Source organism: Tachypleus tridentatus, chromosome 13 (assembly GCF_004210375.1).
Source record: "Tachypleus tridentatus isolate NWPU-2018 chromosome 13, ASM421037v1, whole genome shotgun sequence".
Taxonomy (NCBI): Eukaryota; Metazoa; Arthropoda; class Merostomata; order Xiphosura; family Limulidae; genus Tachypleus; species Tachypleus tridentatus.
This window is the reverse complement of record NC_134837.1, coordinates 169,782,636-169,795,607: the sequence shown is the minus strand read 5'-3', so window position 1 is coordinate 169,795,607 and position 12,972 is coordinate 169,782,636. Positions and strand designations below refer to the sequence as shown.

The 12,972-nt window shown below is 33.8% G+C and overlaps 1 protein-coding gene across 1 annotated transcript in view; it reads left to right on the top strand.

Moving 5' to 3' along the window:
* The first annotated feature begins 713 nt into the window (after positions 1 to 713).
* LOC143239231 (uncharacterized) overlaps positions 714 to 12,972 on the top strand; it is a 30,454-nt gene continuing 18,195 nt past the window's right edge. The window contains exon 1 of the mRNA XM_076480138.1: positions 714 to 841. Within this exon, the coding sequence (XP_076336253.1) occupies positions 808 to 841 (34 nt within the window). The 5' untranslated portion in view covers positions 714 to 807. The remainder of the gene's footprint in view (positions 842 to 12,972) is intronic.

Below are 12,972 nucleotides of genomic sequence, written 5' to 3'. Positions count from 1 at the left end.
ACACTGCTAAATTAGGGACGGCTAGCACAGATAGCCCTCGAGTAGCTTTGTGCGAAATTCCAAAACAAACAAATAAACAAACTGATTTTTCTCTTGCAAGTAGAACTGATGATAAGAAACTTAATGGTGGACAGTACATCAATATTAACATTTTTTGATGAATTAAAAAAAGAAACTTATTCAAAACTGTAAAACCTTATGTGGAAACAATAGAAAATGAATTGAATTGCTTTATCAGAAACTAAAATATTTTCACAGAGTGGGGTTTTAAAAATAACGATCAATTTGTCTGTGAACTATAAAATCATATTACACACGTAACGTATCTAATCTAGACAGATGGACATGATTTAAGCCCTAAGTTATTTATTGAAGGTTTAAAGTATCCCAAAATTCCCAAGTTTGAGAAAAACAAGATTATTTTCTTGATATTTTTATTACTATTGCGTTTTTGATGCACACGGTGGCTTCGATCATTATAATTTTGATGTTCATCATTCTGCCATCTATTATTTATGTTCGTCCAAGCGTATGTCAACTAACAAGATAATGTGGGTTTTATTTTGGCAGGCGTCTTTTCCTGTCATTCGTCTCACCACAACGCACTGTTTGAGCAAATTACGTCAGACGCCTACTATATCGCCTATCTAGGTTGTTTTATCTTGTTCCAAGGATTAACAGCCGTATTTTACGCCGGGTCGATCAGAGTGATTGGAGGTTCGTTAGTTCGTGCTTGCCTTTCTACGTGGATAATAGATTATAAAATTATTATTGCTTGGGATCAGTAGAAAGTAGGAAGACCGATGAATGATTCTCTTTCTTTCTCCTGTCAAACTTAAACGTGGGTATAAGTCATTTGATCTTTCTTTTGTTTATGGTGTAGTATGTTGATCAGCCACTAAGTCTTTTGCGATACAATTTTTTTCCATGAAAATAATCTTTTAATAGAGTCTTTTTGTTTCTTTGTAGGGAAAACAACAAAATATTTCATGTCTATTCACAAAACCGTTCAAACAATCATAATCGCCATGCAATTGAGAAAATAAACTAAATTTTAAAAGTAGTGCAGACTTTTAAAACTGCGTTGAAGCAAAATAATATAATATCATGGAAATAATGTATTATTATTATTAGTGTCACTGTGGTGATATTCAGGAAAACGTTTTTCTTTTACAAAAAAAGAGAAAGTGTTTCAATGTTATCTCGAATTTCACCCGTTTAATCAAATGATAAATAACATTCCTCAATATAAACTTGAGCAGGACAAATGTTATTTTTTATATTGTGGAGCAACTCAATGTCCATCGTTTCATATCTATCTTGGGTTTCATCTGTTTAAACAAACGAATAAGTAACAATCTCCAATTTAAAGAGAGCAGAAGTTATTATCGAATAATATAGAGAAGTTATAGTTATTAAATACCCATTGTTTTATACCTTCTCAAGAATTCATCCAAACATTAGTAGGATAACTTGTTTTATGGTAAAACTGGAAGATATTTAACATAAAATATAAATATGTGCTCTATTTCTGCAAACTGTGTAATTTTATTGAAAGTTATTATTGCTGAGTGTTTAAACAAAATATTCATATAAATTAACTGAAAGAGGTCAGCCGCTATTTGTATTATCATGCTATCAAACTTAAAAACATCAGATGTTAGACAAGTAATTACAAACCTGTTATCTGGATTATTTTGAATATTCTAAAATAGTCTGACGTGGCCTAGGAATTACTGCCGGCTGCAGATCGAAAGGTCCAAAGTTCGAGCTCTAAATATGCTTTTGAAGACGCTCTGCTCTTTCAGGTTGGGGCGCGTAATAAAATCGATTTTTCTATTCCTTTCTTTGGTTAAACATAATCATGTAAGTGACAGGTACTGAGGTTTATCCATCATCTGGTCAGCAATACAGAGTCTTAGGACCACTGACGTGGGCGTTTAGTCATGTGTCGCATGAAGTAACGATCGGGTTTGAAATACCAAATACATGCATAACTCTTAAATGATATTTGATCATTTCAAAAAACAGCAATTATTCTTTTATTATCGAAACAGAAAGTTTATAGCGAGTTTGACGTATGGTGAAACCAATAAGTTATTTTGCCATTGGCTATGCCCCCCAGTGGCTCAGCGGTACGTCTACGGACTTACAACGCTAAAAACCGGATTTCGATACTCATGGTGAGCAGAGCACAGATAGCCTATTGTGTAGCTTTATGCTTAATTCAAAACAACAACAACAACAACAGCCATTGGCTATACATGATAATGATGCCCTAATCAATCTTACTACTAGTTTAGCTTCGAGTACATGAAGGTATATAAACAAATGAATTCAATTTACTCAGCATGAAAAACAGTCTGTCTATGCTAAGCTCACTGAATAACGAATATTGGACGACAAATTGAATACTACAACAAACACCCAACAGTACACCTATTAGTTTCCAGGATGCGATATGCGTTTGTCAAAGTATAAGAAATCATGTTTTTAGTATAATATTACTTGAAATTCAAAACTTATTTTGATATAAAAACAAGTGTATGGTTTTTATGTTAAAAACTGGTAATATTTTATAAAACATTGTAGAAATTTCACTTTTTCATTATAATTAGTTTACAGTATATAAGCCAACATTGTAGAAATTTATATTTTTAAGTATAATTTGTCACCTCTTTCAAGTTTTATATGTTTCTTGAGCGCAAAGATAAGCAATGGGCTATTTGTGGTGTGCCCACTCTAAGTATCGAAACCAGATTTTTAATGTGGTAAGTCGTTGGACTTTCTGAAGAGCCACCGGAGGTCTTGAAATGAAGTAGGCAAAATGAAACATTTTGTTGTTTTACATATATATATATATATATACAAACACACAGTAATATATTAAATGCATATCTATGTAGTGGTAGAATTTGGTTTTAACATGAGAACAATTCACATTAGCAAAACAACTACCTCATTATACTAATAGTTCTTGTGTACTGCTATATAATTGAATTACTTGCAATTATTTATCGCCTGCCCCAGCCCATAAACCTACTAACGGACGAGCGCAAGTTATGAACAATCAATGCACTTATTTATCCTGAAAAGGTAAATATTTAAAAAATTGCAATGCTCATTTTTAAACAATGTTACAGTTTAATATTTTATAACATGTGGTTGTTTTGCAGCGGGTCGCTTAGTGAGGTGAAGGGAATCCTATTTCATACCAGTACCACTGTAAATTTTTATGATTATGTCTAATTTTTAAGTTATTTTGCGCTAATGCTCTAGATAACGCGTATAATTCGCTGCCTTCCCGATCCCTGCTAAGAGCATTTAGATTTAATGATTTAAGTGCAATTACTAAATGTAGCGTTTATCTTAAACCAAATTCGTTATAAGTTAGATGGCGCAATTTTACCCCATCTTTCGGGCCTATTTTATTTAGACTTCTATGTAAAGTGGTAACAACGAAAAAATTTGTTTGTTTTTTTCATCTATAGAAGGTCATGGGCATGGCATAGTTATTATGCCACTTGACTAGCAATTTAATCCTGTCATCCATGGTACAATTATAAATCGACGATCAATTCCACAATTTCAGTAGAGTATCCAGACGTTGCGATGTGTAGTGTTGGCCAGCTCCCTTTCAGCTGATCTATTACTCCTAAATTACAAATATCCATATATTTAACAATGACAAAACTGATAACTTGTCTTCTTTTATAGAGCGATTCATGTTTTTAGTAAATGGCATTATTTTTATAAAGAAATATAAAATGTAAAGAAAGCAAATGTATTGTCAAAAAAATGGTTTACGTCTTTAATTGGCTCAGCGTGGTCAGGTGGTTAAAACACTCAACTCGTAATCTGAGGATTTCGGGCTCGAATCACTATCTGGGATGTTTTTCACTTATATTTTCTAAACTAAAATAAATTTTCTTCAGTCTTTGCCTTCTCCTTGTGCTTTTTTTGTGTTTTTAAATTTCGCACAAAGCTACTCAAGGGCTATCTGTGCTAGCCGTCCCTAATTTTGCCGTGTAAGACTAGAGGGAAGGCAGCTAGTCATCACCATCCACCGCAAACTCTTGGGCTACTCTTTTACCAACGAATAGTGGGATTGACCGTCACATTATAACGCCCCCACGGCTGAAAGGGCGAGCATGTTTGGTGCGACCGAGATTCGAACCCGCGATCCTCAGATTACGAGTCGAACGCCTTAACCCACCTGGCCATGTCGGGCTTTCTTCTTATGAAAAGACGTTTTTTAAGGCACTCGACTCGTAACCTGAAGGTATTGGGTTCGAATTCCTGTCACACCAAACATGCTCGCTCTTTCAGCTGTGGGGGTGTTATAACGTGATGGTCAACCCTTTCATTCGTTAGTAAAAGAGTAGTCCAAAAGTTGGCGGTAGGTGGTGATGACTAGCTGTCTTCCCTTTAGCCTTACACTGCTAAATTAGGGACGGCTAGCGCAGATATCCATCGTGTTGCTTTGCGCGAAATAAAAAAACAAACAATAAAGCTTTGTTCAAATTGAGTGTACAAAAGTAAATTTTGAGGACCAAACTTTCATTCATATCAGTTTATAGATAAATATAGTTGTGAAACAAATTATAACATCCGATTTTAAACTATCCATATGTATCTCAAAACGGCTGGTATGAATATTAACACTTTTACTGATAAGCAGGGAACAACGTTTCCACTTTCCTAGGTAATCTCGTCATCAAGAAACTATCCACATATTTCTCTGTGTACTGCCTTAAATCAGTATTGAGAATAGAGAAGTTTTCCAAAATAAAAGACAGAATTAATAAACCTCAGTGTTTTTGTGTTCTTTATCGATTGGTTTGTTCTCGATGTGAACGAGATTATGTAGGATCAATCACGCGTCGTTTAAAAAAACATATAAAACACCATGTGATTGGTTGTTCCGCGTTTTGAGGCCCAAAGCAATTAAGCTATCTACGCCAGATTATACGAAGCCTAGTGCTTGTACTTCTTCAAGAATCAACAAACATTTAGATTGACAGTATGATAAAAGTACTGATGAAAATAACTCTACTATTATGATAGCATACAGGAGACATTGGCAATGAAGAAACTAAAATCAATAACGACATTTAATTTATAAATGAGATAATTTTATCAAGAATATAATTTAGGATATGCGTAGATAAAAGTTGTGAATGCAAGTTGTAGGTCCTATTTCAATCATTCCTATCTTACAACATTTTGTTGTAATTGAGAAGAATTGTCTATAGCATATATATGTAAAAGCTTAAACGTTACAGTTTCCTGGTCCCCGTGTTTCGCAACATCTTAGCCTGACAATTCGAATTATGTTTGTTTGGATATTAGCTCAAATATATTGAAGTAACATCTTCGCTAACCGTCTGTAATTTTCAGCCAACAGAGAGGAAAGAAAGCAACAACTAGTCAGTAGCTCTCACCTCCAACTTTGGGGCTACCCAAATCAAAAGTGGAATTTGACCGTTATTTTCACAACGCATTCACTAACTTCCAAATGTGGGACAACTCATCTAAGTTAATTTTGTTGCTTTCAAACACTGCTTATTCTACAACTGCCATTGTTAAATCTTAATATTGTACAGTTTCACGCAGATTTGTGTTGGCATCACAAACTGGGATGTTTTTCACTTATATTTTCTAAATAAAAATATATTTTCTTCAGTCTTTGCTCTCTCCTTATGAAAAGATGTATTTTTGGCATCTCTTTTTTTTATGTGGTATAAACCAGTAACCCATTTGTTCAAGATACATGTTTTTTGTCATTGGAAACTTCTCTATGTTTATTTTCTTACAATCCCACAGGTTGGGTTTTGCTTTACAAACCCAGAGCTACAAATATTTGTTTCCATCCAGTAGTACTCTCTTCTTTGCAACAATATTTATATTTATATTAAATCCTTTTTCACCATCTACCAAACTGTGAAGGAAAATCAAACATTGTTTAACACTAGTTCAGTCGACTAATAATCATTTTTGTCACTTTTCTCAAACTTCATATCATTATCTATAAACGATAGACTTATTTTCAAATATCTTTATGAAAGTTTTCTTCCTTTTATATCATTATTCAAATGATGTTGAGTCCATTAAGGCATTAGTTTTCTCTCCTAGAGACGACGTGTCTCATACAAAGATTTTATTATATTAATATCTTTGTGTAAAATTTACTAATTATTTTTCTCTTCAACAACAAGAGAAAACATTACAATTGTTAAAGAGTATCTCTTAGTTTGAAATCTCTTCTGCACTAAAGAAACGAAAGATAAATAAATTAAGAACACATCAGAAACTAACATTTTTTTCCTTTAAATTATTAAATTTCACAACCTAATTCATAAATGATGATTTTGCAAATATAAACTCTTGTGTGTCGTCATCATGTTTTCTTCAGAAGATCCCTTCGCAGTGCCAACAATTTTTGACTTCAGAAATGTTTCCAGACATGACTGATTACTAAATACAACATGTGTGTTGTGTATTCTTCTTTTGAGAGAAATAAAAAAACTACAAAACTGAGCTGAATAAATGCGAGGAAGTTGAGTTTTCTATCAGAAATGTTATTCTTCAAATAATCGGCAAATCTTCCGTAACAAGCATTTCAAAGATAAGTTTTTGAATTTTGGGATAAATACTAGAACCAGAGACAGAAACGTAGATTAAACCTTGGAACATAAGAGTGTTCAAGTCTAACAAGGTGTGCACAATAATAAATAGTTTTCTTAGTAAGACAAGAGAGAGAATTTAATTTAAAAAAAACTCATGAGGCGAAATATTCGCTGTTCCAAACTTTAGCGGGAAGTCCATTTTGAAAACTGTTGCGAACTGTATGAAAGCTCGATCACTGAGTTTTGGTTTAGTTTTCTGTCCACAGATATGTCAACATGGGAACTATCTGTATATATTATCACACATAAATAATGAGGTCATAATGTCTTTTGTCTACATGCTCTAGAAATGTTACATGAATGCTCATTCTTGAATGTCTAAACAGTATCTCAGATTCATATCAAGCTGTGTTTTAACCATCACATAGCACGATGTAGCGTACAGGTAACAAACCTATCTTTCTTACTTAAAACACTTACAAATATTTCAATTCTGTTGCTGAAATCTTTTACTTCCAGGTCAAGAAAAGTCGTAGAATTATTTTTGTTGATTTTTCAATTAAACACTGCTAATTCTAAGCAACGCACGCATCTATGACAAAATATGTTCCACAAAAATATGGTTATGCAATATTAACCCATATAAGTAAAAAACTCAAAGTAAACATGTTTTCCGACGCATTTTCATAACGAGTGCAATAGGAGGTTAACTAGGCCCGACACGGCGAGGTGCGTAAAACAGTCAAATCATAATCTGAGGGTTGCGGGTTGGAATCCCCGTCACACCAAACATGCTCGCTCTCTCACCCGTGGGGGCATTATAATGTGACGGTCAATCCTACTGTTCATTGGTAAAAGAGTAGCCCAAGAGTTGGCGGTGAGTGGTGATAACTAGCTGCCTTCCCTCAAGTCTTACACTGCTAAATTAGGAACGGTTAGCGCAGATAGCCCTTGTGTAGCTTCGCGAGAAATTAATAAAAAGAAAATTAACTTAATTTTTAACACTTTCATCGATAATGAGTACGAGTGTTTTATTGCAAAAACCATATCGGGACCTGTGCTGTGTCCACTGAATGGAATCGAACCTCTGATTTTAGCCTTCTAAATCCTTAGACTTACTGCTGCCCTACAGGAGGACCAATAATGAGTGATTAAAACGTTTGATATTGATTTATATTTATTTTACAATAGTTTATGCAGTATGAACCAAAACCATTAATGGATACGTATTAGGTTTTAAGAAATATTATTTGCTTGGTATTATTTAAAATAGATTCATAAGACAAAAATAAATAGTTTAAATTAACAAATGTTTATACATTTAATTTTCCAGCATGCAAAAGTGGAGTCTTATTTGAGGATTTTTCATGACTGCTGACTCATTGTAAATTTCACTTGAGATAAATATTATAAATTTAGGGTGTCAAGGATGCCCCCCGCTAGTACAGCGGTATGTCTCCGGATTTACAACGCTACAATCAGGGGTTCGATTCCCCTCGGTGGGCTGCGGAAATAGCCTTTTGTGGCCTTGCTATACGAAAAACACACAAACACACACACGTGTCAGGGATATTGCCAATAATTAATTTTGGACACAAAATTTTGAGTAGATCACTGGGGCTAAACGCTAGGCTAAAAGTAATATGTAAGGATGAGTAGGTTAAGTGGTTGGATTTGTGGCATCAATTAAGTGGGAGGAGAAAAACGTCTTAGAATGGATTGCTTACACTTAAATAGGAAAGGGTATGACATGTTTGCAAGGACTATAAACTCGACAGTAAGGGAAATTTTAGATTAGGACTAGATAGAAGTGAGGGTAAAGACAAATTAAATTAAACAAAATTGAAGTATATAGAATCAATACATAAATATAGTTATAGGCTTAATTTTTACCATTATCATGCTGGAAGTATAAGAAAAAAAATAGATGATTTTCAAAGGAATAGAAATTATGATATAATTGGAAAAACTGAAATATAGTTAAATGTAGATAATTTTTATTACAGAAACTTTTTTGAAAAGTATGGCTATAGCTAATTTAAGAGACAGATTAGTAAAGAAAGGGGAAGAAGTGGCTCTATATGTAAAGTTTTTCTTTAGTTGAGAGTTTTAAAGATACTAGCAAGGAATTGAATCAATTTGGGTTTCTGTTAGTGGAAAACAAGGGAAAAAGCTTTTAGTAGGAATTTGTTACAGACCACTAAATGAAACTGATAAATTTAGTGAGAAACTTTACAGAGATATTAAGCTTTCAGCTATTAATGAAGTCATAATTATAAATGATTTAAAACTGGGATATAATGATTGGAGAATACTAAAATCAAACTATAAGGGAGAAATGTGATTGATGTTACTGGAAACTGTTCAAGATGGATTTCATCACTGGAAATAATGCTATTTTAAACATATTGTTAACTTCTTACATAGAGATGGTTAAAAGTTTGGAAATTGAGAAACATCTAGGTACAAGTGATCATTGCTGTTGTAGATGTAATGTTTTACTGCATGTGAAAATCAGGAATAATGACATTTTTGTACCAAATTTAAAAAAAAAGCAAATTCTGTAGAGATGCAACAAGAATTATCTGTTGAGATTTGGGAGCTCAGTTATTTGAAAGAAATATATTCCTTAAAGAAAAAAGGGTAGCTGTAAGTAAAAATACAGGTTCTCTCATAAAATCAAAGAAGAACATCACAAATCTAAAAAAAAATTAAATTGAACTGTATTATAGAAGATTTGGATTATATGAGAACAAAAAATGTTTTTTTCAAACAGGCAATTAAGACATCAGAAATGATGTATGAAAAAAGTTGGCTGAAAGCATAAAACTTAACAGTAAGAAATTTAAAAATTATATTTGGGGTAAAGAAAATGTTGGGATGGGGATAGAACCCTTGATGGATGATAAAGGGATGCTTGAATATGATGATTATGAAATGGCTAGGGTATTAAATTCTGCTTTTTCTTACGTTTTCGGTAATGAAGACATAGGCAGTGTTCCTCATCTAAAAATGATAGGTTAGAACAAAGTTGAACAAGAGAACTACACAAATTCTGAGCTTGATCAAATAAAATTTGGAAGTTTAAGGAATGATAAGCCTCCTTGGCCAGATAATATTCCTTCAGGGATTTTAAAAGTGGTCAAGGATTGGATATGGGAGCTACTTGCCACATTTTTGTGAGTCCTTGAATAGTGTATCATAACAAGTAGGTTGAAAATTACTTAATGCCACTCTAATCTTCAAGGAAGGTATAGAAGTTGTCTCAGTAATTATAAGCCTATTAGCCTTAATCAGTTGTGCAAACTTAAAATATCTTGTAAAGAAAGTTATAGCTTCATATGTTGGGGATAAATTAACTAATGGGATAGAAGAATAGCTTGATGAAAAACAGAGGGTTGTTTTAAATGCAGCTTACTCAAATTAGATTAATGTTGCAAGTGATGTACCTCAGGACTAAGATCTAAGACCATTGGCCTCTTCCATCCAAGCTGTTTGCTGTTGATAATCGTAAGGCAAAGGGTATTTTAGGTTCTATCTACAGATATAGTGAAGATGTTTAAAGTTTATTGTATAGGTCACAGGTTAGGCCATATTTGGTGTATTGTGTTCAGTCTTTGATTCCTTACCTTATGCAAGACATTGACTTTTTGGAATGGGTTTGGAAGAGGGTTACTAGAATGGTATTTGCGATGGAGAGGTTGTCACATGAGGAGAGATTAAGATCATTAAAACTGTTTTCTCTTGAGAGGAAAAGAGTTAGAGAGGATTTGATTGAATTATTTCAGATTGTAAAAGAAATTGATAATGGTGATGTATCAACGTTTTTCATACTTAACAGCGATAATTACAGAAGTAGAAGTCACAAATATAGATTTAGGCAAGATAGAAGTCGCCTTCAGCTAAGACAATTTTATTTTTCAAATAGGGTGTTTGACCTATGGAATGTATTGCCTTTGTCCCTAAACATTATGTTATATTTCCTATACTTCATATGTACATTCATTTATTGTGCTGAAATACATCTGGCTTGTAATAGATTAATATACTAAAGTAATGATATGTTTGTTTGTAGTTAAGCACAAAACCACACAATGAGCTACATGTGCTTTGCCTACAACGAGTACCGAAATTCTGTTTTTAATATAGACATACTGCTGAGCCACTGGCGGAATAATAACATGTAACTATTTTGTACTTTTTCTCTTTCTGTATTCAAGAAATAGCTGTAACATGCTTGTTACGTTTTTTCATGTTGTGAATATAAGAAAGTGGGAAATTTGTTTGTTTGTTTTTTTAATTTCGCGCAAAGCTACACGAGGGCTATCTGCGCTAGCCGTCCCTAAATTAGCAGTGTAAGACTAGAGGGAAGGCAGCTTGTCATCACCACTCACCGCCAACTTTTAGGCTACTCTTTTACCAACGAATAGTGGGATTGACCATCACATTATAACACCCCCACAGCTGAAAGGGCGAGCATGTTTGGTGCGACCGGGATTCGAACCCGTGACCCTCGGATTATGAGTCAAACGTCTTAACACGCTTGGCCATGCAAGGCCCAAAGTGGGAAACAAAAACAAAATGTGTCACATTTCCATTGCCATATGTCCACATTCGGTTGATCATAAAATGATCTGTGGTTCCCAGTATAAGTAAAATATGTCTAGTTTAAGAGTTCGTTATACAATACTGTTTACTTTAAGAGTTATTGTTTGGGTTGTTTGGTGACTTAATATTTAATGATTATTTAGTTTTCATAAAAGGAGTGTTGATGAGGGTTTTGAAAATGATAGTTATGACAGGTTTCTTAATATGACTATGCACAAATCGTGTATGCAATTTAATTGTTGTACTAGGTTTTGATAATATTTTGACGTCATCTTACTCGAAGCTTTTAAATATTTCTTGTAATGTTTAATATTGTTATTACTAGAGGGCTAGATTTATCTTTCTTATCTTATGCAGATACAGAAAATAAGTAAGTAAGTTAAGTTTGTGAAAGTAAAAGTAAAGCTAAACTAGGGGTCAGTTTAGCTGTAACGAACGATTTCTAAAGCGAGTTTCACAGCTTGTATCGTAATAATAAAGACAAAGGAGAATAAACTGTTTTGTCTAATCTGTGTTCTAAAGTAGGTGAACTCGTTTGTGTGGACTTTAAGGAAAAAGAAACAATTACTTAAAGCTCTGAATACAATTTTGATAGCCAAAAGACTAGCAACATTTTGTACATATGTCTCACTTGTTTTGAATATATTGTTTAAAGCGAATGAATTGTATGCTGTCCGTTTGTTGTTGACATTTATCGCTAACAAGTTACAGACACCTTCTATAAAGAATTGGCCCGGCATGGCCAAGCGTGTTAAGGCGTGCGACTCGTAATCCTAGGGTCGCGAGTTCGCATCCCCGTCGCACCAAACATGCTCGCCCTTTCAGCCGTGGGGGCGTTATAATGTGACGGTCAATCCCACTATTCGTTGGTAAAAGAGTAGTCCAAGAGTTGGCGATGGGTGGTGATGACTAGCTGCCTTCCCTCTAGTCTTACACTGCTAAATTAGGAGCGGCTAGCGCAGGTAGCCCTCGAGTAGCTTTGTGCGAAATTCAAAAACAAACAAACTATAAAGAAGTCGGCCATATAAAACCTTACGCTTACTATGGTACTTAAAATAGGAAAAATAAGAAATATATATAATGCTTAAAAAGCTGTTCTTACTTGCTACCTTTGTCATGAAAAATTCGAATTCCAAAACGTGTTTTCACATGCCTCAATGTACATGCATAAATGAGAACTTTATATAGGTTACGTGAAACGCCTCCTGTATAAATTCATAAATTTACGCCACTTTTTATTTTTAATACATATTTCGATTTCAGTTTCATGATAAGGGACTCTCTCTCTTTCGATCCAAGCAGTATATGTTGAAATAAATAACTAACAAGGGAAGATTATTATACGCTGCTTGCAAAACATCAAAACTTCCCTTTCCCCTTAAGCAACATAAGAATGATCTTGTATTTCACAAGAAAAGTTCATTAAGTGCTGCTTGTAAAGCATTGAATTTTTCTCTTTCCTGAAACAGCATACGAATTAATATTTTATAAAAAAGTTCATTGTGTGCTTCTTTTAAGGCATTAAACGTTGTATTTTCTTAAAGAGTGAGTGCAAAAGCAAATGTCTCACAAGAGAGATTCATTAACTGCTATTTGTAAAGAGCTAAAAGTTCTCTCTCTCTTTAAGCAGCGTATCAACGAGCAAAATTTAAATATCTCACGGTTGCATTCATTACATTCTGCTTTTAAGCCATCCTGAGAGGCTAATCATTCATTAAACTTGGAACTGAATTTA